At 45.8% G+C, this 27,599-nt stretch overlaps 1 protein-coding gene across 5 annotated transcripts; it reads right to left on the bottom strand.

Annotated features, from left to right (window-relative positions):
* Positions 1-759: 759 nt before the first annotated feature.
* On the bottom strand, positions 760-6,912 carry PJA1 (praja ring finger ubiquitin ligase 1). Of its 5 annotated transcripts, XM_077146408.1 has the most exons (3): positions 6,782-6,907; positions 4,431-4,952; positions 760-3,860 (listed from the first exon to the last, which is right to left on the bottom strand). In XM_077146408.1, the coding sequence occupies exons 2-3, from the start codon at positions 4,721-4,723 to the stop codon at positions 2,813-2,815; spliced, it is 1,341 nt and encodes a 446-aa protein (XP_077002523.1). In that variant the 5' UTR covers positions 4,724-4,952; positions 6,782-6,907; the 3' UTR covers positions 760-2,812. The 5 variants fall into 5 exon arrangements, with proteins under 5 accessions (XP_077002523.1, XP_077002521.1, XP_077002518.1 ...); XM_077146406.1 differs by having other exon boundaries at positions 760-4,625; positions 6,782-6,912; XM_077146403.1 differs by having other exon boundaries at positions 760-4,952.
* Between the last annotated feature and the right edge of the window lie 20,687 nt (positions 6,913-27,599).

Below are 27,599 nucleotides of genomic sequence, written 5' to 3'. Positions count from 1 at the left end.
CTCCCTCCAGACTTAAAAATACTGGGTGTGAGTGCCTGCTAGGCTTAGCTGAGGTCCTGGGCCGGAGGTCATGCTGCTGATGGTCTGGGGGCACAGATCTCTGGCATTGTGGGCTTCCCTAGGAGGCAGGGACTAACCACCACTGAGACACTCGGCAGGGACAGAGTTCTCCAGCTCCGCAGGGGCCTTCTGGTGCTGGATTCCCTTCAGTGGATTTATTAGTTCTGACTCTCCAGGGGTTGGGGTTGGTGCCTTGCACCAGGAACAAAAGGAGGAGGCCACCAGGCCCCAAGGGTTCTCCTGGTGCTATCATACCACGTTTGGTGCCCATCAGGACACAGCAAAGATTAACTGGAACCACCAAAACCCTGCCCCACCCCCACCAATGACTCATACTCTTGAATCTCCATGACCAGCCAAGATGCTGGCTGAAGGCAAAGGGGGAACCCAGAGTGGGGTGGGGAAAAACAAAGTCATAAACATCAGCTATTGGTCTTGGCCAGCAGCAGCACAAAGGACTGTGGCCTCTGCCCATGTCTCCATACTTACAATGAGAGAATAAGAATGATCTTGCTTTTTTAAAACTGCCATTTAAAAAAATGTTTTACTTACTTGGCTAACATTCATGAATATACTGACATTGTAAAAGAAAGTCAAGCCAATTAATTACTTTGGGTGAAAATAAAAGCCTCCTTCCTCTCCCCCAAACCCCTGTCCCTCCCCAGAGGGAACCATTGCCATCAGTGGGTATGGAGCCTTCCAGACATTTTCATATAAAGTTTTTGGTTGCATAAAGTTTTATTTCACATCCAGACTGTACATATTGCTCTACAATATGCTTTTTTAACTTAACATTATGTTTTAGAGATCGTTCCACATCAGTACATACAATTTTTAACTGCTGCATAGTAGCAATCCTATACTACCAAAGTATTCAACTTGGCTTGAAGGACATGCACCGGTTTTATGTTCTGACAGCTACAACCCCAAGTACTCTCCAAAATCACTGCTATAGTGTATATTCACACCAACAGCATATGAGTGTCCCCACTGCTTCTCATCCTGGCCAAAACTACATAGTACCACAATGAAAAACTTAATTGTTTCCTAACGGACATGGTATGTTTTGCTACTATTTCAATTTACGTGTCACTGACTACAGTGAGGTTGAATCTTACCCAACATTATCAAGGCTGCTGGAGATGTGGGCAAACAGCTCTTGGAAACCGTTGGTAGGAGCATAAATTAGTACACTCGCTTAGGAAAGCAATTTGGCAGCATCTAGTTAGGGTGAAGAGGCTCCAACCCAGCAATTCCATTTCCATGTACTTGCCCTAGAGAAACTTACACATGTGCACAGAGACTCTTAGTATGTTCACTGCAGCAAGATACAGGGAAGTGCCTAAATGTCCATTAATAGGGGAATGGTTAAACTGTGATAATCCATACAACTGAATAGTTAATATACAGCAGTTAAAATGCATGCACTAGATCCTCATCTATTAAAATGACTAAATCTCAGAAAAACAATGTTGAGTGAAAAAATCAAGTTGCAAAACGATACATACATTCTATCACTTATAACCATTTTAAAAACATAAATTTTCTATATCGGTTATAGATATCTGTATACATATATACATATACACACACACACATACATATATCTAAAAACATAGACAAGTAAACACACTATCTCCAGGGTATTGCTTACCTCTGTGAAGGAAAGAAGCCAAATGTGATGGGGTGAAAAACTTCACTTATGCCAGGAAATTTTTATTTAATGGAGATTATATATAGAGAGAGAGAATCTGAAACTAATATGGCCAAATGTTAAAATCTGTTTACTCTATGAGGTGAGTTTCTGTATTTTCTTTTCTTTTTTTTTTTTTTTGGTAGCACTTGACTGGCATAGATTTTGCTATCCCTGTGTCACTGTGTTAAGATATGTAATCCGCATACAGCTTTATTTTTTCCCCATCCCATCTGAGTGTTCCTTTTTTCTAAAATGTGATTTTAACCCACTCCCACCTACACTCTGGATTTATCCCTCCCAACATGCTTCACTATTACCATGTTTCCTCATTGCTTCTTTTCTTCCCTTAGGCAGGGTATTCTCTCTCCACCCTTTTCCTTGGTAGTAGTTTGACAACCAGACACTTGATTTCTACTTTTAAAAATGATTACCTTTTTTTTTTTTGCTGCTGTTATTGGAATCAACACTCTCAATGAAAGGAAAGGTTTTCTTCTGTCAGGAACACCAAAAGCTTCTACTTTTTATGCAAATGCAAGGGCTTAATCATGAAATCACTTAGTCCCACTGTTTTAGACAAAACCAAACAATTCCATTATACCATGTAAAACCAAAAGGAGAACTTTAATAAGCTTTTACCACACTGCAATTACAGGAATGTTAACCCATAACATGCAACAAAAATGATTATGTCTTTTGGACATATTTAACAGAGAAACTTGACAATACAGTTAACAGCAACTTCAGCATCCTACTGAAGAAAAGAAATGCAACTTATTGCAACTTTCAGGTTAGAAAATTTATGTACTTTAATGCAATCTCAAGTAGCATTTAGAAAGTTTAGTTTTCTCTTTTTTAACCTCTAAAAGACAGTGTGATTTTTTTAATGCAATCATACACAACAATTTTCACATTGGAAATGATCACAAGGAATCAACAGACTTGGCTTAATTGACTGATTGGTTTCTCATCTCAATTGTTAATTTTGAGAGGGCTCCTGCAGTATTGTGGATTTTGCATGGGGAAAATGATCAGACCAGGAGTAAATCACCTTGGTCTTTAGAGTGGAGGAGGGAACATGCAGCGGCACACGGGGCAGGTGCCTGACTTCTGAAGCCAAATGGACACACAAGGCTTGTGGAAATAGTGGTGGCATGGCAGCTCTGTCGCCACCTCCCCCTTCACATATTCACTGCAACAAATCGGGCAACACATTTCCTGACCCACCGCGCTGTGATCCTCGGTGACCAGGATCTCGGGCAGACTATCGATGCTCTCCTTGCTCGCAGGCGGATTGGCCACCTCCACGTCCACGGCGAGGGACTCCAGGTGTGCAAGGGCAGTCTCCATCGCCTGAGCCAGGCGTTCTTCAAGTGCCATGTAGGTGAGGAACTGGGGATCCACATAGGAAATGGCTTCAGCCACTCCTAGTCCATCCGCGAATCCATCAAAGAGGCTCCAATCCACTTCTAGGTCTTCGCTGACACTGGAGTCATCTTCCAGGTTGTTATTTCCATCCAGCATGAACACCCCAGGTTGCATAAACTCATGACCAGACTCATTATCCCCCTCGCTGCTGCTCTCATTTTCATTGTACTGGAGCCAAGGGATTTCTCCCTCTTCCAGGGATGCCTGCTCCTCCTCCTGAAGAGAGGGCTCTCGAACTTCTTCCAGGTAATTGCCGCCATTGCTGCGAGCGCTGGCACCAGCCACAGGGCTGGCACTGCCACTGGCCTTGGCTCCAAGTTGCTCGGGCTCATGCTCTTCCTTTCCTGGTAACGTCTCCCAGCTTTCGCCACTGGAGGACAGGTTTTGTTCTTGCCCTCGATACTTGCGACGCAAAGCAGCGGTCCACTCTTTGTCACTGTCGGAGTCTTCGTCGCAGTACCTATAGTAATCATCACTGTAGGTCCAGAAGTCAGGGTCAGCCATGGTGCGCCGTCGTCTTGGCACCTTCTCTGGTTTCACTTGGTCACTCCTTGCTTCTCTCTTTTCTTCAGGGTATTTTGGCCCAGGGTAGCCACTTGAACTTTCGCCTCTGCCTCTTCTCACTAGGCCATCGGAGGGGACTTCATCAGTGGTGGCCATGTCCCTCCATCTGGAAGTACTGTGTGGCATATCATCATCATCATCATCAGTATCAAAAAATATTTTTGGTTTCACGCAGTTTGGGCTTGCCATATTTCTGATTTTAGGCCTTACCACTGGTTCCTCTGAACCTTTCAGGGTGTTGTCCCCACCACCACAAATACTCACAGGAGCCCTGCCAGGACGCTCTGGTAAATTCTGCTTCTGTCTCTCCCTCCCCAGGCTGTCACCAGTCATAGTCACCTTGCCTTTGGCAGAAGATGTCTGCAAGGCCCTGCTACTTTGCTGTACTAACTCAGCTCTGCCAGTAGAGCCTCTTGCTGCAGGGGCTGGGTCTAACTTGTTAAGCTCCTCTCTCACGTCATGCTTAAAACTAGAGAACTGTAGTGGCACCCCAGCCAAAGACCTCGCCCCTTTCTCCAGGTCATATAACTTATCCTCTTTGAACTTGCCAGTTTTCCCTCTCACTGGCAGTCGCTCAACAGGCCCAGCCCCCTCCTCCTCACTATCATCCGCCCCGTAAAAGTCAATATGTCCATAAGCCATGGGCCTCCTGCCACCCGAAGCCCTAAACTCTCTGGGCGGATACCTGGAATAGTCCTCATTATCAACATTCAGACTGCTTCCCGAGCTCTCACTGTCGTCCCAACTACGACGAGTGGTGGAAAACGGTGACCGGCTCCTCTTGGTGGTTTGACTGGGGGCGGATCTGTGCATTGGGACTTCGGAGGTTGTCTTTCTCTGGCCGGAAATCCTGTGCTGCTGGCTCGTGGAAGGCCTGAAACTGACATAAGCATGCCTTCTTCCATACCTCCTGCCTGTATTGGACTGATACCCTCCTGCTGGTTTGGGCCAGACAGGCTTGCTAGATTCCTGACCCATCGCTCTGACTTAGGAAGGTTTCCAACACAGCTGGGGCTCAGGTGCCAAGGGTCCTGGCTCCCTGCACACGCTTTGGAGATGGGAAAGTCAAATCAGTTCAGAATAAAGGAGCAGGGAGATTTATTTTCACTTCAGCAGGCAGGTAACAGAAAGAATAAGGGGCCTTTAAAATTAGTTTCACTTTCTTCTAAGGCCTGGAGTAGCATTCCAGTGACTGTCAGGTGTAGACCTGGAACACATTTTTAATGTTGGCAAAATGATTACAAAACTGTGCTTGTAGGAGAGTCAGACTTAAGGGAGAATCTGACAGAAGGTGGGGGGTGACCGGACGCTCAGAAGGTGGGTGAAGCACTTTGGAACTGCACCAATGTGGGAAGAGGAAAGACTGCTGTGGGTTTTTTTATGGAGTGCCTGCATTTTTCAGAGCCCCACAGATACACAGAAGAAATGCAAATTGGCAGAGAGTGGAAACTATGGATCATCGCATGTGTGTGCGTGCATACATGTCTGTCAGAAGGAGAGGGGCAGGTGGAAGGGGGACCAGTCATCCTGCAGTGGGGAGATGTCTGGGTTTATAGGGGGAGAGGTAGATCACAGCGGAACCAGGAGGGGATATAAGTGTTTGAATGAGATCCTTCTGGGTCTAAGTGTGAAAATGACAGGTATGGATGGGTGGGATGGCTTCAGAGGACAGAGGTGCATATGAGAAAAAGAGAACGTGTATGTGGAGTTATATGAGTGGCAGGTAAAAATCTGTGGAGGGGTGCCTGTGTTTATGTGCATGTGGCAGGCAGGGGAGGGTATGGTGGCACTGGAGAATGGTGTCTGTGAGTTTGTGTGTGCATCAAAATGGTAGGCAGACATGGGGCAATATCAGTGTGAGCAAATGTTGTGGGCCGTGGGGCTGATGGGGGGCAGTAAGCAGCAGTGGAGAAGGACGTGTGTGTGGAACAAGGGCCAGAAATGAAAGAATGTCTGGATGTGAGAATATGGTAATATGTACTTGGAGAAGAATTTGTATGAGTGTGAGTTTGAGTGTGCGTGGCCATGGGGACTGGCAAAAGGAGCACATGTGGCAGACAGGGAGCAGGAGTGGGGAGCACTTGAGGGATATGTGTGTGTGTATATGTCTCGCAGGCAGGGAGAAGGAGAGGGTGTGTGTGTTGGCCAGAGCATGCAGAGGGAGGGGGGCCTGTCTTGGAGGTGTGTATGTGGCAGGCAGTGTTGGGGGGGGAAGAACTGGAGGGGGTGAGGGTGTGTGTGTGCCGGCACACACATGGGGGCTGGGACAGCGCTGGGATCTTGAGGGTGCTGGTGGGAAAGGGGATGCACAGGAGGGCATATGAGAATGAACGGAAGGAGGTGGGGGATGGAGGGTGCAGGGAGGACAGGGAGAGAGGGTGGGAGGCGAAGGGGGCCGCAATGTCATAATGAGAGACAGGAAAGTGTCATCAGCTCAAACAGCAGCCCCAAACCTATGTGGCAGGGAAGGGTGAGTTGGGGTAGAAAAGGAGCCGGGTATAGTTTTTCCCTGGGAATATATATCTTTTTTTCCTGACAATTCTCTTCCCGGGAACAACATTGTTACCTACTAGCAACCTTAACCATTTACCATTCAGCAAAACAACGGCAAAATGCGGGAAGGCAGGCCGTGGGGTGTTCCACAAAGGGACTGAGGAAGGAGAAGGGGAGAAGTGGGGTTGAGGGTGGGGGTGGGGGGAGAGCGGCAGAGGGAAAAGGGAGAGGGCCGCGACCACCACTCCCTCCTCGAACAGCAATTCAAGCCATTCGAGTGCGCGGCCGCGTCACCCGCAGGAGGTCGGCCACAGAGGTTGAAACCCCCTCTTCGGGAGGAGGGAGGGCCGAGGACTCTGCAGGCAGGTCCCGTGCCCGCGCCCGCTCCACCCCTTCCCGAGGGGCGAACCCGAAAATCCCTTAACGAGAACCCCCCGCCTCCTGCAAATCGTTGCCTTTCCTCCCACGCCCCCTCCACGCCCGGCCACTCACCCCACCGCCAGGGTCTGGAGGACCCGAGGAAATAAGCCGCCTCGCACTCACCCACTCCGGGCGCTCGCACGGTCTTCGGTGGAGCAGATACCTTGAACCTCCGACCGCCACGACCGTCAGAGCTGCTGCTCCCGGGTCTCCAGCTCCGCCCCCGCCAGACAGCGGAAGTGATCGTGACGTAGGCTGGGATCCGCCCCCTGGATGTGGCGGGGGCGGCAGCTGCTCGCGACAAATCAGGCCCGGCGTGAGAGCATTATTTCATTTTAAATGATAAAATCGTCAAGGATACAGAAAAGGGACAGGGGAAAATGTAGCCAACAGTCAGATAGAACAAATGTGAAACATTTAGCGGACAGACCCTTCTGTTCTGGGTTTGTTTGAATATAAAATGAAATCTGCAAATTTTCTCCCACTGACTCCAATGAGAAAGAAATCATATTAATATAAGCATATTCCCATAGTCTATGTACTGGTTTGGACTGGAAATATTTAAAATGCAATTTCAGCAAACAGTGTTGCAGTAAGCTTAGATTTTTTTTTTAACTTGATGGGGGAGGCAAATTGAAGCTGTGTAGGATAGAATTTGTTGCTGTGAATCACAAAAATCAGGCCTCGCTAGCTAAGAGAGATGGTCAATCAGGAAGCACAAAACGGGTTCACATCCCGGTAGCTGCATTGCACTTAAAACATACTGTATAGTTAGTGGGAAATGGGGACTGACTGCTTAATGAATACAGGATTTTCTTCTGGGGTGATGAAAATGCTTTGGTACTAGATAGAGTTGGTAGTTGCACAGCATTGTGAATGTGTTAAATACCGCCGAGTTGTACACTTTGAAGTGGTTACTTTTGCGTGATGTAAAACTTCACCTCCAGACAAAACGAAAAAAAAATGTAGTTGTCCCTTTCGGAGTTATACCTCAGAACTTTTTCTTACTTGTACTTTATAATGGAACTCTAATATTTGCATCGAATGTGAATACTTCCAATGTTGAGCATAGTTGTAAAATTTTGTTCTTCCTGGAAGTAAAATGCGTAAAACTTGCAAACCATTAGAATAACAATACGTGGAACAAAGACAAAAACTCAGTCTAACAAAGGACAGGATATGAGGGGATCAAAAAGAAAATACATAAAAAGAGAACAAAAAAGCAGGAATAAATCCAAATAAATTTATTACAATTAAATAATGTATTTAAATGGTGTATTACGGATTAACGTCTGTTAAAAAGCAAACGCATGTTTCAAGCATTTCATTTAGAAAAAAAACAGCTATATGCTGTTCATATGACTATCATCCACAACAGAAACAGAACTGGAAAATATATACCAGTTAAAGATTAGAGGGAGAGATGGAAGGAGGGGAGGGAAGGAAGAAGGAATGGGTGACTTGTACCAACGTTGACATCAGAAAAATTAAGAATTCAAAGTAAAAAGCATTAAAGAGAAACAGACAGGTTGTTTCACTCACCAAGAAGACATGACAGTCACCAAAAATGTGTGTACCAAACAACATAGCTTCAAAATGTATGAAGCAAATACCGTTAGAAATATAAGGAGAGATCTGGAAGTCTGCCAGTACAGTGGGAGACTTTAACCACACCTCTCTGGTATAGGTACATCAAATAGACTGAAAAGTAAATAACGACATAGAGAAATTGAACAATACAATAAGCCTGATCAAATGTATATGTATTTTTGCACTCAAGAAAGGATAAATTTTATTTTATGAAAAAATTTTAAATATTTCAAACATAAAAAAGTACAGAGGGTAAAGGACACATATTCCTGTACCTGACATATAGATTGAGCAAATAGTTTTTCTTTCAGATCCTCAGACCCTTCTTGCATAGCTCCATGTGCCCCAATGGGAGAATTTCTCTAGAGCAGAGAGTCCTAAAAGGGTTATGAGTGTTTTGATATATTGATTCCCTAGGGCTTGGCCAACTACTGCCCAGCTGTTCATCCCAGTGAATTTGTACAAATATTAGCATTTTAAAAATATGAGCTCTGATGTGCAAAGGATTGGGAAAAAAACTGCTCTAGTGCATGTTTATTATAGTAGAAATTCTCATCAAAGCATATGTAGTAGTTATCTATTGCAGTATAACAAATTGTCCCAAGCTTAGTATTAAAACAATAAGCATTTATTATCTCACAGGTCCTGTGGGTCAGAAACCCAGATGTGGCTTAGCTGGGTGCCTCTGGCTCAAGGTCTCTCAAGAGGTTGCAGTCAAGTCACCAGCGAGGGTTGCAAGCTCATATGAAGGTTTAACTGGGCTGGGTGGGAGGTCCACATTCAAGATCTTTTACATGGATATTGGCAGACCTCAAAAGATCTCCTTTCAAGCTTGCTTGTGTAATTGCTGTCACACGCCAATTCCTTACCATGTGGGCCTTACCCAGGCTTCCTGGGTTTCCTAACAACATGGCAGCCAATGAGAAAGTGAGAGTCAAAGAAAGAAGCCACAGTCTTTTTACAACCGAAGCTTGAAAGTTATATCCCATCACTTTTGCTATACTGTATTCATTAAATGTATGTCACTAGATCCAGCCCACACTGAAAAGGAGGAGATTCCACAAGGGTATGAATACCAAGAGGTAGGAATCCTTGGGATGAGCCAGGGGTAGGGGGTGGGGGCATTTTCAACTTCAATAGATATCACCAATTTGCTTTCTAAGTGGCTATACCAATTTACATTCCCAGCTACAGTTTATTCACATCAATGTTTCCCCATGTCCCAACACTCTTGGTGGGTTCACAGTTTAAAATTGTTGCCAACCCAATGAATACAGGACATTGTTGTTTGACTTTGTTTTTCCCTAAATTACTTTTATTTCCAAGCAGCCAAGTATCTCTTTGTGCTTGTTGACCATTTAGATTTCTTCTTTTCCAGATTGTTGGTTCATACCCTTTGTCCATTCTTCTATTAAGGTTCTTTTGGTTATTATTGATTTCTAGGGATTCTTTATATATTATGAATATCAAATGTCAGTTATATTTGTACAATTGCAAATATCTTCTCCTAGTCAGTGTTTTCTTTAAATGTTAATATGAAATTATAAAAGTACTTAAATACGGTGATGAATGTACAACTACATGATGAGACTGTGAACCACTGATTGTACAGTGTGGATAAACTGTATGACTTGAATGTATCTGAATAAAACTGCTTTTTAAAAAAATTATTTAAACAATCCGTGACAGTATGTTTTTTTTATAACCCAGGAATGTAGAAGACCTTTACAAGTTTGACAAAATACATGGAAGGAAAAAAAAAATAAAAGATTCAACTACATATAAATAAAATGTTCTGACAGGCAAAATAAAATCCTGAGTAAAGTCAAAGACAAATGAAAAACCGGAAAAAATATTTGCTGCTCATTTCATAGACAGAGGGCTAATTTCCCAAAATGCATGAAGAACTCTTACAAATCAATAAGAACCTTACAAACCAATTTAAAATTGAGCAAAGAAATTGAATGGTCGGTATCATGAAAAGGAAATACAAACAGCACTTAAATGCATGACAATGTTCAGACTCACTCACAAAAATACGAGACACTAATTACCTCTATCAGACTGACCATGATAATGTTTGAAAAAGTTTGATAAAGCACTGCGCTGTCGAGAGTGGGAAACAATGGGCACTCTCAAACAATGCGGGTAGGAAAATAAATAGGTAGAACCTTCATACTTAGGCAAGTTGGCAATATCTATCAAAACTACCAATGCACACACTTTTGACCCAGAAAATCTATTTCAACAATTCTATTATACAGATATACTTGTACATGATGGAAATGAAATACATGCATGTATATTCATGGCAGCATTGGTTTTTAATCATAAAAAATTAGACGGAACCTACGTGGTTATCAAAAGGGGCATGGACAATTAAGTTACAATAGAATCCTTACTAGAGAGCAGCTTAGATGCAGAATCTGAATCTACATGTATTGCAATGGAGAAATCTGGAAAACCATATTGAGTGAAAAAAAATACAGGTTGTAAGAGAATACGTATGTTATAGCACCATTTATATATGCTTTTAAAACACATACAGTGAGTGTAGGGTCAAGACTGTGCTGTCTTCTCGAAAACTTGCTCATGTTTTCACTAAATAATGTCTTCCTTTATCTCTAATAATGCTTTTGTTGTTAAGGTCAGTCTTGTCAGTAATACTGCTACCAAGATTACTTTTCTTTTTTTTTCTTTAGCACCTTATTTTTGAAGAGCAATTTTGGTTTCCAGAAAAAGTGAGCAGAAAGTATAGAGAGCTCCCATATACCCCCTCTCCCTTTCCAAAGTTTCCTGGTCACAGCTGGAGCTTTGACTCTGGCTCGGGTCTTCACTGACCTCTGCTTGGCATCTCTAGTGGGTGCTCCTGGCTGCAAGGGTTGGGGGAGTGGGGGTGGGCAGGTGAGCCAGTGGATATGTTTCAGCAAAATGCACCCAGGAGCCAGGTGTTTGGACATGGATGTGAACCCACTCCCCCTTGCCCTGTATCACTCCCCTGTGGAGCCTGAGTGGAGGTGCTGTGCTCCCAGATCAAACTGAGAGGAGTTGCCATTAAGAGAGGTTCAAGCAGCCTGCAGCTCAGAGGCCTCCTCCTTTATCTCCCACAACCCTTTTTTTAATTATTGTGAAACATAACATATATACAAAAAAGATATAAATTTCAAAGTACATTTTAACAAGTAGCTATAGAACGGATTTCAAAGTATGGTAGAGGTTACAGATCCACAATTTCAAGATTTTTCTTCTAGCTGCTCTAAGACACTGGAGACTAAAAAGAAATATCCCCAGGAGGCCAGAAACACCAGTCTGCCTTGGGCCAGAGTGAAAACCCTGTTTGTTTGTTGTTTTTTGCTTTTTTTTTTTTACTGTGAAATATAACATATAAACAAAAAAAGCAATAAATTTCCATATACATTTTAGCAGTTCATTATAGAACACATTTCAAAGTTTGGTATGGGTTACAGTTCCACTATTTCGGGTTTTTCCTTCTAGCTGCTTCAAGACACTGGAGATTAAAAAGAAAGATCAATATAATGATCCAATAGTCATACTCATTTGTTAAATTCCAACTTCTCTGTTAAAACTCTTCCTTCTTTGATTCCTCTCCCAATCTTTAGGAATATTTGGGTTATGCGCATTTTCACTATTCTCATGTTGAAAAGGGGTGTTGACAGTATAGGGTAGGGGTATGGAACTGGTTGATGTTCTTGGAGATACTGGCACCTCTTCCAATCCTCTTGGCACTGCCTCGTCCAGCTGGATGGTGCCCCATGCTGCCCAGCCCCTTTGCCCCATGTCCTGCCTTCCCACAGGCCCTGAAACCACCTGTCTCCTCCTCCTTCCTTCTGATTTCCCTTCCTTCATCTTTTCCCCTGGCTTGGTTTCCCACGGTGTGCCTCCTGCTGAGTTTCAGGGATTAGGACTGTCTACTGTGTGCCACAGTTCCCTTCTCTTCTCTCCATAGCCAAGGAGATTCTTACCAAGATCTGATCCCAGCCTCACCCCCAAAGTTCTCTGGCAGGAATTAGACAGGACACGGAGATGGCTGAGGAAGCAGGGCTGGAGGGGCAAACCCAGAGTGTGGGGAGTGGTCAAACATTTGTCAGACACCTACTGTATAGGCCAGGTACCTGACATCTGCTCTCTTATTACTTAATCTTCATGGCTACCTGCTGAGGTAGCTCAGAGATCTTAAGGGATTTGTCCAAGGCTACTCAGCTAGAAGTGGCAGAGCTGGAATTAGGAGCCAGGACTGTTGACTCCAAAACCACACTTTTCCTTCTGCTCCAGGCTGCATCTGGTCTGAGGTGAGTGGAGTGGGGTGGCTACAGTTCCTGCCTAAAAGGGAGGCTGTGCCAGGCAGGGGGTTCCCTGGCAGAGGCCTAGAGGAACTTACTGGCTCCCTGTGCTTGGACATTCTGTGGGCTGAGTGGATGGTGAGGGATAACTGGGACATGGAAGCAGAGAGGCAGGTTCTCCTTACCCTCTTTCCATTGGGCATCCCCTCTTCCCTTAGTGCTTCTTTGCTTCTGTCAACCTCTGGAGAGAAGGGAGTCAGCTGACAGTGTTGGGGAGATGGCAGGGAATGGAAGAAGGCAGGGTCCAAAGGCAAGGACACAAGTTGGTTCACAGGCAAGAACCTGGGTGGATCTCTTCCCCTCTCCAAATCTTACCGTTCCTATCTTGGCAGTGGAGAGGTGGTACTAGCCTATGCAAACTCTGCCAGTCTGTGTGTGGTGGGACCTGCCTGGGCAGGGAAGTGCTGTGGCCATGTCAGCTGGAAGAGCATTGCTCACAGAACATGATGGGGGAGTGGCAAGGGCAGGAGCTGGGGTAAGGTTGGAAGGCACATCAACATCTGGCACAGGAATAGCTGCATTTGGCCCTGCCTCGGATCTAAACCCTACCTCTGGTTGCCCCCTTCACAACAGAAGGGTGGAAGATACACAAATGGGGAGCTGAGATTATGGAAAATGAGCCCCTTTGAAAAGAGGAACACCAGAGGAAGTGCAAAAGGCAAGATGGAGCTGTAAACACTTCTGGTTGTCCCCAACAGAGAGAAGAAATGGCACCTGCAAAAAAAAGAGGCCCACCTTTAGACTTCTTCAGAGGTACAGGGTATGGAGTAGCTTCTTCAATTAGGTTCTACCTCCAGGCCTGATAACTCTGCTGCTCTGAACCAAGCCCCTTAAGCCCCTGCCTCAGGCAACGAGTTTGAGTTCTAACGTGCTGATCAGCTGGTGGGGAGTCAGAGTAATATTGGGGACTTTAGGGGTCATTCTTGGCTTGAATGCAAACTCCTTACCATGACCTAGAGGCTTACAGTGATTGGTGTCTTGCCCACCTTTCCAGCCTCATCTCTTCCCACCTTTGTGCCTCCCTGCTCCAATTTCCACTGACCTTCTTTCCATGTCTGGAATACAACAAACTCCCTCTTGCTTCAGCACCTTCATACCTGTTGTTCACCATACTTGGAATGCAGTCCCCTCATTTCTTTGCTGGCTAACTCTTCCTTCTGATCTTATCAGAAATGCCACCTCTTCCAGGAAGTCTTCCAGACCCCTTAGCCAAGACCAGCTCCTACTCCTTCTCTGAACTACTCTTATAACCTCACAACCATCACAATAGCAATTATTCCTGACACGATATTTTATCCCATCTGTCTCCCCTTCCAAATTACTATAAACGCCACAAGAACAGCCGCCTTGTTTATCTTGTTTATAGTTCTACTCCTAGGGTCCAGCATGGTGCCTAGGAAATTTTCAGCCAATAAATCCTAGCAGTTTCCATGCATTGGAGACCTACTGGGGGCCAGGCTCAGACATACAGGATCTTGTTCAGTCCTTGTGTCGCACTCCCCATTCTCATTTCTTAGGAGAGGAAATGGAGAGGCAGACAGGTGACGAGTTTTGCCCTGGAATAGCCATCTGGGCCATGCCGAGCTGGACCCCACCAGCAGGTCTGCCTGCTTCGCACCTCCTCTTTTGCGCTTCAGAGAGGAGCAGCAGCTGTGGCCTCTCCTCGGGTTCCCATAGCAACCACTGCTTACCTCCCGCTCACACTGGTTCCTAATTGCCTGATTACGCAGCTTCTCCCCCGCCAGCTCAGGAGCTTCTTGAGAGCAGGGTCCATGGTGGGCTTTGCTCACCATTGCATGGCTCCAGGCTCAGTGAGTATTAGTTAAATGAACAAAAAAGAAAAAAGAAAAAAGAATACATGACCATCCATGCGCATGGATTTTTAAGAGCTTTCATTGCAAACAAGACACTTAGCAGCCTGTAGTGGCTGGAGGTGTGTATGTGTGTGTGTGTTGGGGGGGGGTGGTTTGAGGAGCTGATGCTCCTGAGCTCACCTCTGCTGAGTGGTGTGGGTGGCCAGCCCCCCCTTCTCCTCTCTCCCCTGCTGCTGGGGAAAGAAGCTCTTTAGAAAACAGGCAAGGCAGCCTGCATGGTAGCGGCTGTTGGTGGCAGGGAGAGTTGGAGAAGCACTGGAACCCTCCCCCAGTGGTCGCCCCCCACCCCTCCCCATGCACATGCAGACGCATGCACAAACTTCCTCACCAACTCTTTCTGATGGAAGCCATCTCAAATGCCAGCTTTGGCTTGAGAATTAATGGTGTTTCATTGCCACTTCTAATGCTCAGTTCACAATCTCATCCCCTAGCCCCTCCTCTCTCTGTTCCCTCTGCAACCATCTTAATTCAGCTCACCATCTTCCACCTGACCTGCTTCAACAGTCACCTCCCCAGGCCCCTGACTCATGACTGATGCCCCTCCTTCTTCCTCCCAATCTTCTATGGCACAGGCAGAATGAGGACCCCAAATTGTTCCATTTGTACCCTGTCAGACTCACAAGGGAGGCAGGTGCTGGTGTCATTTTTGTGGTATGACAAGAGTCTTTCCAAGCCACTGAAGCAGCCAGAGGGAGAGAAGGCCAGAGCTACTACTCCATTAGTTTAAATCCTTAAATGTCTGCTGGGTGCTGACTCTGGGTCACAGGTTCTGAGCTCATAGGGATGGGACTGACATGAGCTTCTCCCCTAGTCAGACAGGAAAAAAATAAAAACCTCGGTATTAGCTGCACTTTGTGGAGGGTGCTAAAGGAATATAGAGAGAAGTATGTTTGTGCAGTATCAGAGAAGGCTTGCAGAAGAAAGAAGATTTGAGCTAAGCATTATTTCGGCTAGGAATCTTTGATTGGAAGGCCATCTCTGATGAGCCTAAGAGAAAGAGGAATTTGTTGGGCGGGGGGAGGCTCTAGGGAGTCAAGAAAAAGGCCAGAGAAACGGAGAACCAGGTTTGAAAACAGACATAAGCAAAGGCAGCTTTGGAAGTGGGGGTGGAATGATCTGGGAAACAGGAATGGTTTGGTCAAGATGTGGCCAGCGAAATGGATGAAATCTGTTACGTCCACTCTAATGTTGCCCACTTCAGTGTCAAAGCCCCAAAAGAGTGTCCAGTGACCAGACTTAGTCCCACGCTTGTTCCTTGGCTAGAATGGGCTGAAGAGAGGAAGGCTGTGTTCCTTTGATTTCCATGGTGGGAGGCAGACACATAGATTTACTCTTTCACCACCACCACCCCCAATGGGTGGAGAGACAATTCACTACTCTGAAGAAGGGGAAGGAACGAATGCTGGGAAACCACAAAGCAACAAACATCCACTCCCAGCTTGATGGCTGGTGAAGAAGAGGAGAAGAGCACTTCAGTCCGAGAGAACTGAATGGACCCAGGCCCTGAAGCCTGCTGTGCTCAAGGACGGTGGGTGGCATTGTGTGATTGGAGGGCATAAGGAGGGAAGCTGGAGAGCCACGGGAAATGAGACAGGAGTGGAGAGAGGCCAGATCACAGTATGCCCTATGGAGGGGGCTGTGGAGAGGCTAGCCTCTGGGGGTTGAAAGCAAGGGGGAACTGACCAGTCTGGCATTTTAGGAGCTCCCCTCTAGAGGTGGGGAGTCTGGCAAGAAACTCTGGCAGTTGTCTGAGCAAGAAATGGTGAGGCCTGAATTCCAGCAGTGGTTATGGAAAGAGAGGAGACAATGGGTTCAAGAGTGGATTCAAGAGCAATTGAGGACCTATGATCCATGGAAGTGGAGAGGACGAGTGAGAGCGCGTGAGGAGTGAGAGATGACTGAGAGGGGGTTCGAGAAGGAGGAGGGACACGTTTGGGGAAAAGAGTTTGCACTTCATAGGATTCAGGAAGCCCAGCTAACTCTCAACAACAATTCACTGAACAGTTAATGACAGCCTGGCCCTACTTGCATTGCGTTAGGGGTAGGGAAGGAGAGAGAGAGAAACAGAAAAGAGGGAGATACATACATATACATATAATAGGCCCTCTCATACTCAGCCTGTGGGAGCTTAAACTGATACAATTGCTCTGGAGAACAATCTGGAAATATGTTTCTCTGTTTTAACTGTGCACACCTTAGCAAATTGACTTTCCAGAATTTATCAGAAAGAAATAATTGAACAAGTGAGTAGAGATAGATACATGTAAAAGGACATCCCAACATCGTTTACAAGAGTAAAAACTTGGAAATGACCTCAGTGCCCTTCAGTAGGGAACTGGTAATATCCATTACGGTGCATCCATGTGGCAGGGAGGAAAAAGAGAGAAGACAGTGAACACAGCCTGACAGGCTGTGGGAGAAGAGAAGGGAAAAGCTTTAACTTTTAATGAAGTTTGGGGTTTTGTCTATGACACTGAACTGGACGCTTTGATTCTTGAAAGTAATTGGAGGATTTTTTAAATTATCTGACAGTCACGCCAAAAGTTATGGGATCTTAAGGAGAAGAAGCAAGGGAGTAATAGGACACAGAGAGCATTTAGGAAGGGGAGTAAATTAAGTTGTTTTCTGCTTGTGGAGTTCAGCCTATTCAATAAAAGTTACAAGAACAATGGTTATCTCTGGGGAGTTAGGACTGAAGGTGGAGGCATGGCTTTTACTTTATACTTTAAACACTTCCGCATTGTGTGAATATTTTAGAATGTGCACAAATAACATAAGTAAAAAGACAGTAAGAACAATGAAGATACTTTCATTCTCTGAGAGGGCAGATACGCTGACAAGCTGCTTGACCACCTGGAACTTCAAAAGCAGGGTTTCTCAATCTTGGCACTACTGATATTTGGGACTGGATAATTCTTTGGGGGGGGCAATGGGGGCTGTCCTGTGAGCTCTAGGATGTTTTATAGCATCTCTGGCGCCTACCCACTAGATGCCAGTAGAACCTCCCCCAAGATATGATGAGCAAAAATGTTGCCAGACACTGTCCATTGGCCCTCTGGGAGAGGAAGTGGGGAATCGCCTTAGGTGGAGAACCACTGCTCTAGAGGGATTTTCAGAATACCCAAGTGTTTTCTGGGCCTCTGGGCCTCTGAACCCGGCAGCTCCATTGATCCAGTTTCCTAAATGGCTCTCTGCCATCACCGTCCATGGTTCCATGGGGCTGAGAATCAGGAGACTATGGCTTCTGATTTTGGTTCTGCCATATTCTATGGGACCACGGGCCTTCCCTGACTTTCACTTTCCTCAACTGGCTCACAGGATTGCTGTGAAGATGAAACATCTCTAAATTAGTTAGCACAATGGCTGGCATAGGGCAGGCACTCAGTAAATATCAGGACCCAGTTAAAGACTGGGAAGAGCTGATCTCACTCACCTCCACCTAGGACCACCACAGGTACCCAGACAGGAGTGGGGCTTCCAAGTCCAGGGATGCCAAGTCCCTACCTCCTCAAGTATTTGGGGCAAAGTCTGAAGCCAGATACAGCCCTGAGTCTTTTCCTCTTGTGAGTAAAGGAACTTTCATTTCAGACCAAACTTTCATTGGTGCTTTGGATTCCATGTCACTCAGCCTCCAATGAACAATCTTTTCCCACCCATGATCCCTTTGCTCTCAAGGACAACCAGTCTCCCTCCCTCTCAACTGGGTCTTTCCCGACTGCTTTTAAAGTGCTCAGGTCTCTCTCACTGAAACAAACCCACCTTCCCAGACCCTTTTTCCAAGCTGTGGCCCTTATCTCTCTTCCCCCTCAATAGCCAGACTTCTGGCTTCACACTCGGTAAATCATTCCAGTTTGCCTTTAGCCCATACCACTCCACTCATGCTGCTCTCATTAAGGTCATCAATGACCTCCATGCCGCCAAAGCTAACACGGATCCATTTCTATCCTCATCCAACTTGCCTTCTCAGCAACATTTGACCCTGTGGATCATTTCTCCATAAAAAAAAATCCCTCTTGTTCCCTTGATTTCCTGACATTTCACTCTCCTGGTTTGCCTCCTACCTCACAGACTGCATGTTGGGTTTCCTCAGGGTTCTATCGCAGGCCCCATTCTCTTCTCCCTCTATATTATCTTCCTAAGTTTTCTCATCCATGCATGACTTCAGTGACCCCTTATGCTCTGATGAATCCCCTAAGTCTATTTCCAGCCCAGCTTCCCCTCTCCGCCGCAGCTCCATATGTGTCTTATTCCAGTGCTTGCCTGATGCCTTTACTCATCTGACTCAAAGGACCTCACACTCAGCATGTCCCAGACTGGTCCCATAATCTTCCCTCCCCAAACCTGCTGTTTCCTCCTCCTATTCCTTATCTTAGTGAAGGGCACCCCTTTGCAATTAGTTACATGAACCACAAGCCTGGGAGTCTTTCTCAAGTTCTCCCACATGACCAACCCCATGGTAGATCCTGTTCATTTTACTTCCTAAATAACTTTGGTTTAAAAAATTATTTTTTTAAATAAGTAATCCACTCAAAAAATCAAAATAATATAAATAGGAATTCAAGGAGGAGTCTCACTTCAACCCCATTTCGATGGTTAAGTTCGTGTGTCTATGTGGCCAGGTTATGGTCCCCAATTGTTTGGTCAAGCAAGCACTGTCCTGATTGCATCTGTGAGTTTATTTTGTGGATTTAAATCACTAATCAGTTGAGCATATCTATGGCTGATTGCATCTCCATATCAACAAAGGAAATTGCCATCAACAATGAGAGAAGTCTCATCCAAAGGGTTGAAGGCCTTAGGGGAGAACTGATGATTTCAGCAATCAGAAGTGAAAATTCCCTTCTCTACTTTAGCCAACCAGCTTCTCCTTCATTGGAGTTCCAACCAGCTTCTCCTTCATTGGAGTTCCTAGCTTGCAGACTGCCTTATGAAATTCAGACATGCCCATCCCCATAGTTCTGTGAGCCAATTCCTGGAATGAATCTCATAATATTTACATGATATATATATATATATATTTATTTATTTGTGTGATTCTTTGATTAATGTCTGCTCCCCCCACCCAGTATATTATGAGATCCATGAGGGCAGGACCGTTAACCACCTCTGCTTCTCATAAAGCCCTAGCATCTAGGAAGGTTGTTGACTGAATCAACAAAAGAACGAAAGGCACAGAGGGCCAAGTAGAAGACCTGACCCATAGTAAGTGTTCAATAAATGTTGGTTTCCTTCTATTTGCATTCCCTGTATCTTCTGCTCTGGAACCCGTGGCAGGCTGCCTTCTATGTGCACTGCTCAACAAAGTTGTTTTCTAACCATTAAGCCCACGGCCTTTGCACAGGCCTCCTCCTACTTGATGTGACACATTTGACTGTTGATCATCCTGTTCTGGAAATCCTCTCTCTCGATGTCACAGAAGTGCTCTACCCCTGGTTGCTTCCTCTTTTCCTCCTCTTCCTCTTTACACACCTCAGATGTTGGGGTTCCTCAGGTTCCATCCTAGGCCCTTTGCTTCTCATTTTGTATGCTGTCTGTTCAGCTGGCTCACCCATATTCATGGCTTCCACCACCATGTAGATGTAAAATTTGGGTCTCCTGCCCAGGTTTCTGTAATAGTAAAGCCAGCTTCTGCCTTTAAAAAGTAGAGCCTGGTTTGCTCTTGCTTACTACTGTTTCTCCAGTCTCTGAACCAGTGCTGGAAACATAGTAGTCCCCTAAGACATATTAGTCAAATACGTGAATGGAGGGACCCCATGTTAGGATGGAGATAGCTGCCTTCTCCAGATCCATCCTCTTTCTTGGCAGAGCAGTTGGGCAGAGGGAAGGGTTGAGTGCTGGGAGCCATTTCCTGGCCTTTCCTCTGCTGGGCTCTACCAGATAACACATACTCAGAATAAGAGGGAATGCAGAGGTCCAGGTAAGACTGGCACCAAGGAGTCAGTGGTCTTAGAACCAGGGGCTATCCCATGGGGTTGTTTCACCTCATTTGCAAGCCATAAAGCTGCCTTTGAATGGAGAGGGCAGTTCGTGAGAACAGGTGTTAGCATCACTTTGGGCAGCTTAGCCTTTAAGTGGAGGAAATGGCCGGTCACAGCCTATGACAATGTGGTCAGACAGGAGGAGGGCAAAAGGCAGAGGGTCCATCTGCTGGGACAGGGAGCTGAGGTTGAATACTTTCTCCACCTGGAGAGGGGAGCCAAGGACCTTCCTGATAAAAGTCCAAGGATGGGAGAAAGCCAGGTTGAAGGGACAGAGGAATTCTGCTTGTAGCCCTGAGACATTGCCGGTGGCACAACCTCCTACAACAGGCTGGTCTGAACTAAGACCAGGTCTCTGCCCTGTGTGCCGTGAGAACCCGGCACAAAAGTACAGAATGTTCTAAATCAGAGCCAAGAGGCCAGTGAGACCACTAGTTCCACCCACCTAATGGTTCTTATAGAAAAAACAAAGGCTCAGATCAAAGAAGAGACTGTTCTGTAGCAGGTCAGGGTATCTGGCTTATCTCTTGGCCAGTTGCCTTGGGCCTGCTCAGCCTTACAGAATTGACTGCCTGTACTTGCTCACAGTCTAGAGGCAAGGAACAAACCAAGATAATAAGAAAAAAAGAATAAATAAATTCAAGATGTGATAAGTGTTATGGAGACAAACAAAGCCGTGAAGGGGAATTGGGGTGCTGGGGGGCTTGCAATTTTCAATAGCATGTTCAGGAAAGGTCTCCTTGAGAAGGGGGCACTTGAGCAAAACCTGAAAAGAGGGAATGGAGTGAGCCACTGTTGTGTACCCTACACTATGGGGACAACAGAGAATGGGCCTCAAGCCCCGACTGGCTTCCCCCCAGGGCCACAGTGGGAGAGCCTCCAGTGAGATTGCCATAGGAATTTAGGCCTAGCCATAGAGCCAAGGCTGGGTGTATCTTCAGGAACTAAGGTTGGGCATAGAACCAAAGGCCTACAGCACCCTTGTTCAGGCCTTAATAGTAATAACAACTGCAAAACAGTAATAATTACAATTAATAATAATAACATAACTTAATCTGCATCAATGTTTTGAGCACTTTACACATGTAATCTCATTTCATCCTCACAGTGACACTTTGAGGTAGATGCTATTATGATGTCCATTTGATAGATTAGAAAACAGAGGCTCAGAGATATCGTAGAACTTGCCCCAGATCACACAGGTAATGTACAGCAGAATCAGGATTTGACCCAAGATCTTTGGGCTCCAAAGCCCATGCTTTATAGACAGGAGCAGTTTTAATAGTCTGGGCTAGAACAGTTGTTTGGAGGCAGGAGGCAGATCAGAGAATCTCTTGGATTCTCTGCTGGGGCCAAAAGGGCAGGGAAGCTCAGAGAAAGTTGAAAAACAATGTCTTTCATGGCAACTAACCAGGGTATAGGATTGTTTTCAGGACCTCTGCTGGAAAGGTGGACTTCATCTTCACTGGAACGTGAGCTCTGTGAATACAAGGTTTTTTTCTGCTTTGGTTGAAGCTCTATCACCAGTGCCTGGTGCATAGTAGGTGATCAATAAATATTGAGACAAATGAGTGAATATTCCACTCTTCTCTGACGCTTATCAAAGGCGGGTCTAGCCACTCCACTGTCATATTTCCAAACAGTCATGTAATCTGGACTTCTGCCTCTTGAGAATGCAAAGGGGAGACATGAATGAACAAGGAGCCAGGGAGATACTGCTGGGGTCAGGCACTGGAGCAGAGCCTGTAGTTAAGGTCTGGGAAGGTCATGGGAAGGGGTGCAGAGAGACTATCCTATGTGCTTTGCATGTACCATCTCATTTCATCTGTCCCACAACTTGGGAAGGTAGGGATTGCTATTATCCCTAATAGAAAGATAAGAAAACTGAGGTACAGAGGCTAAGTGTTTATCCAAGACCATACAAGCATTAGGGAGTGGAGTCTGGGTCTAAACCTCGAAATGTACAGGGATTGGCAAGGCAGGCTAGTTGCTTAATGTAGACCTTGGCTGGGGTGCAGTCAGAAGCTTCTTTCTCTTTGCTGTGTACCCGCCGCCCCACTCCAACCTCCCAAGCTCCTCTACTCTGTAGCTGTTCCCAGACCTCAGCATGAGAGCTAGATCTTGCCAGTTCAGTCTCTCTGAGGAGTTGGAGCTCTAGCACAGAAGTTCCTCCCTCTCCTCAACCATTCCAGAGTTTGGGGAGAGGCCAGTTCCATCTACAGGCCCTGCACCCCCAAAAAACAAACAAACAAAACCCAAAAAGCAACATACATGGACTTTGGAGTCAGGCAGATCTGAGTTTGAGTCTTGGTTCCCAGGGAGACCTTCTACTTCTCTAAGCCTCAGTTTCCTCCTCTACAAACTCGGGATAATGTTACCCACCCCAAGGAGTCATTGGGAGGATGAATGAGATAACTCGGGGGAAGGAGCTGGATTCTAGCAAAGCTTAGAACAGGGAGAGGTGGTTGTAATAATCCACCATTTTACAGCTTATGTCCACATTTCCATTTATTTCTAGGCTCCCCTTTATTCTATGCAACCATCCTGTTGGGCAGAGTTATTATACACAGTTCATAAATGGGGATGTAGTTTGGAAGTTGCAATGCAGGGATTCAAAGCCAGATTCATCTGACCCAAAACTCTGTTGAAAACTCTCCTCACCTCACAAGGGCCAGCACTCATTTGTCCTCAAATATTAGGTCTGGGGGAGATGTGTGTAGCTCTTGAAAAGGGCAAGGCTGGGTGTGCTGGGAGGCTGTCCCTGAAGCTGCAGCTTCTTGAGGACGATCTGCCCCTACCTCACTCTGTGGTGGTTGCAGTAAAGAAAGAAAAATGGTTGGTCAACTTTGGAAGAGGAAGAGTTGTTGGGCATGGGAAGGCAAGGACTGGAAAATTAGGGGGAGACCAGCAGAAATACTGAGCACGTGCAGCTCAAAGCTATGAAAAACACATCTTCAGCCATCTTTGGTATCTTGTTGGAGAAGTCGCAACAACATCTTTCTCTATCATCATATCACAACAGCAATCAATGGTACATGTGGCTCTGCCTCATGCTGACAGTCATGCAGTATTGTATGTAGGCTCATTCCCTTGTAGTCTTTTCTCTGCTGTAGCTTTAAAGATTTTCTCTTTACGTTTGATGGTCTGCTAATTTTCCACGAAGTCTCCAGGTATACATTTATTTTTATTTCTTCTGTTCAGCCCTTGAGGTACCTTGAAATTCTCCCTGAGAACTCACACCTTCTTTCAATTCTGTACAATTCTCAGCAATTACAGAAAAGTCTCAGCTACTATGTCTTCAAGTACTGTCTTTCCTCCATTTTTTCCACTATCTGTTTGTGTTTGGACCTTCCTTTAGATCTAGGCTAGAGCCTCTGAGTGCCTATTAACTACTTTTTCAAAATGTGTGCCTCTTTATCCCAAGGAGAATCCCTCAGTACTAGCCTCCAATTCACTAATACTTTCCATGACGGTGTCCAGGCTAAAGTTTACCTCATTTGCTGAGGATTTATTTCTTACATCAGTGACCATATTATTCCAAGATTTCTAAATGGCTTTCTTTTCATGCCTCTCTTCCTGATTTTGTGCATATTTTCTCGCTCTTTTAAGGAATCTCATTCCTTCATTTATCTCTGTGAGCATCCTAGAAATGGCTGTTTTCTAAATCTGTCAACCCATTCTCCAAAACTTCATCTGGAATAAATTTATGTGCTGATTGTAGATTTTGTTGGATCTCTCTTTGAGCATTAGATTTCCCTAACTGTTTTGGATTTTTAGTTTGCAGCCTCAGTTCGAGAGTGAGGGTGGGTGTTGTTTTGTTTGTGTTTATATTCTATTGTCTGTCTCTCTCCCTCAGTGCTTGCCCCTCCCTGTCTAGTGGTTTTGTGGTTGCCTCTACTGACCTCCCTCCACCAGGCCACCCAAAGGAGAATCAGGTCTTACAATGGCAGCTCAAGGCTCTTGCCCTATGGGATGCCTGGGCCCCTTTTCCGCTTCAGCTGTGGAGCCCTCATGGTTTGGTTCACTTCCTGGTCATAGGCTGGATCTGGCTTCTCCTAGCTCCCCAAGGCCCAGGCTACCTTGTGATCAGAACTCCCAATGGCAGTTGGCAGCTGTCTTTTCCAGCTGTTCTTGGGAAAGCACCCTTCTCTGAGTCCCAAATAGGGAACCTGGCTCCTGACTCCTATCCCAACAATGGAGCATTTTTACTACCCATGAGAGTTGAGTTCTGGCAACTCCCACTTGCATTCACACCTGGAGACTGCCAGAACCTGCTACAGCTCTGCTATCAGTTGTCCATCATTCTGTGTTTGGTACAGAGGGGCTACCTTGCCATCTTAACTACACATGTACTCTCATATTATTGTGTGTGCCATAGGCACTGTAATAATAAATTATTTACCTGGTCCCCTATTGTTGGTCTTCTAGGCTGTTTTCCTAACACAAACAAGGAGGCAATAAGCATCCTTAACATACGTGCCAAACTCCTAATGCGAAATTTCTGGATCAAAGGGTTATGCAGGCATGTTTCCATTTGATATGTGTTCTATTTCATATGTACCACCTCCACCACCTACACTACTAATTCCCCATCAGTACCATCTTGTTTATCGAGCAAAATGATAGAGAATCTGGAAATGAATGAGACTGTGTTTTTTGTAAGCCCCAAGGTGGTGTTCACAGGTGAAACATTCTTAGAACACTTCTTCCCAGTAGCCAGTTTTTCTGGAACAACAGAGCTTTCCCTTGAGTTATTTCAGTTAATCCTCATAAGGTTGTCTCATGACAACCCTACGTGTAAAGTTTGCAGAGTGAGAAAGCAGGCTTGGAGAAGTAAGATGACCATGTGAGCTTTCATTGACAGGAAGAGGAGTGCACAGGAAGCTGGGGAGAAAAGAGGAAAAAATAGGGTAGTTCCCCAGTCCACTGAGCTGCAGAGGGGAAGCCTTTAGGCATCCTCTGATCCACGTTTATAGGAATTTGGCCCCCTCAAGGGAGGCTATGCTACAAAGAGCTTGCAGACTGCTCCTAGAGTCTTCATTTCAGGCAGCCTCCACTCTATGTGGAACAAGCTCTGGCTTTATAATTCTAGCTCAGCCACTCGCTAGTTAAACAACCATGGGGTTCTTCTCCTCCTCTCATTTCTCAAATGGAGGCAGTGGATTATAGCAGAGAGCACATAGGTTCTAGATTCAGAAACCTGGATTTCAATACTGGCTTTGCCACTTCCCTGCTGTTTGACCCTGGGAAAGTTACTTCACCTCTCTGAGCCTTCATTTCCTCACCTGTAAAGTGGGGATAAGAATATCTTTCTTGGAGGGACATTGTGAAGATAGAAGGACGTCCGTGTGCCTGGAATATAAAAGGGATTCAAATAAAGTCTGTTTCAGACAACAAAGGTGAAAGGTCACTTATGCAAGTCTGCCCAGCCAATCAGAGGCAGAGCTGGGGCTATATCCTGACTTGACTCCATATCCAGTATTCTTCCCAAGGCAAGAGCTCCAGCCTTCCTCGGTCACTTGTTTCAGTGTCCTAGTGTCTCACTATGTTCCCTCCTGCCAAAAAGGAGGAGTGAACCCAAGGATCCAGATGTTCTGGCATGTGTCCACCCTGCTTCAGGTCCTGCTGCCTCTGCGGGGACACCCGTTGGAGCCAGACTTGCCGGGCTGCCCAACATAAACCTGGGGATACCCAGGAAGCTCCACCTGTGTCCCTGGACCTCACTGCAAGTATGAGCCCGGGTGCCTGGCTCTGCAAGATGCTATACACTGGGAGAGCTGGAAGGATGAGATCATCAAGCAGGGGGCCTCCATGCCAGTCCTGTTGCCAGGTCCTCTAGCCTGCGCACCACCTACGGCTGGAGCCTGCAAATAGGGCTTCTGCTCTCTCAAGTGGGGGGCTGCCAGCCGCCTGTTGGAAGACTGGCAGAAAGCAAGAAGGGGCTCTTCCTCCTCTGACAGCACCTGCATTGCCTCTGGGAGGCAGTAAGGGCTTGGGCCTGCCCTGGGAATTCCTGAGGGTGCTCAAAGCACTTCAAAGACATGAGCTCATCAACCCCCTCTGCCCTGGGCAAGACGGGCAAGGAAGGCATATGACATCTACTTCACACATGGGAATCTGACATGATAAGGACAGTTTCAGGCCCACTGTGGTCTAGGATGGGAAGCCTTGGCCAAGTGGCAATTTTCCTTTCCTTAGTGCCACAAGGCCTGGAGATGTTTGAGCATGGGCTCAATGGGAGGGAATAGGAAAGCAGTGAGCAGAGGTGAGTCAGGGACACTGGTGGAGCTCCAAATATAGTTTTCATAGCTTAAAACCTGGATCTCAAGACAAGCAGAAAGAATCTCACAGGGAGGTGGACACCAGAACTATAAAGATAAGAACTGAAGGTCCAGGCCCTCCTGTGGGTCTCAGGCCAATTTCCTTCGGGTCTGTCTGCTCATCTCTTAAAAGTAGGGGCTCCTCCATCTCTGGGCCAGACCCGCTTCTCTTCCCATTCTTCACACACTTCCTGTATGAACTACCTACCCCTCAGATTTCCACTATCACCTCTATGTTGACAATAATAACAAAAGTTGTGATGACTTGAGTGGTTATGCTATGCCAGCCACTGTTCTAAGCTTTTTACATGTATTAATTCAGTCACTCTTCACAGCAACCCAGTGAGGTCAGCAAGACTATTATTCCATTGTACAGCTGAAGAAACTGATGTCTGGGAAAGTTATGTAACTGATGACTCCTAAATTGCTCTCTTGAATGCAGCTTTCTTGCCTTTTAACCTACTGCTCAGGGCTAAACTTTACCTGGAATGTCCCAAGAGTGCCTCAGACCTACTGTGGCTAAAACCGTATTGGCATTTCTCCTGCACCCACCCCATCTCCAACCTCATTGTCCTCCTCCCCCTCTTCCTCCTCCTCCTAGATTCCGCATCTCAGATGGAGGCTCCCCATCCACTAGAAACCCGGGTATCACCCTATACTCCTTTCTCTTGTCTCTTGAAGCACCAAAGTGTCTTCCGTCCTTCCCCGTTTGAATTTCTTAAATCTCCCTCCTCTTTAGCTCCTTCCTCAGTGTTCTTTCCCTCTTTGTGGTCTTCTTCATCTCATGTGTCTGGTGTCATCTTCTCCCCTCCAATCTC

The sequence above is a fragment of the Tamandua tetradactyla genome, chromosome X, assembly GCF_023851605.1.
Source record: "Tamandua tetradactyla isolate mTamTet1 chromosome X, mTamTet1.pri, whole genome shotgun sequence".
Classification (NCBI taxonomy): domain Eukaryota; kingdom Metazoa; phylum Chordata; class Mammalia; order Pilosa; family Myrmecophagidae; genus Tamandua; species Tamandua tetradactyla.
Note: the sequence above shows the minus strand (reverse complement) of the source record. Positions and strands in the feature narration are given on the sequence as shown.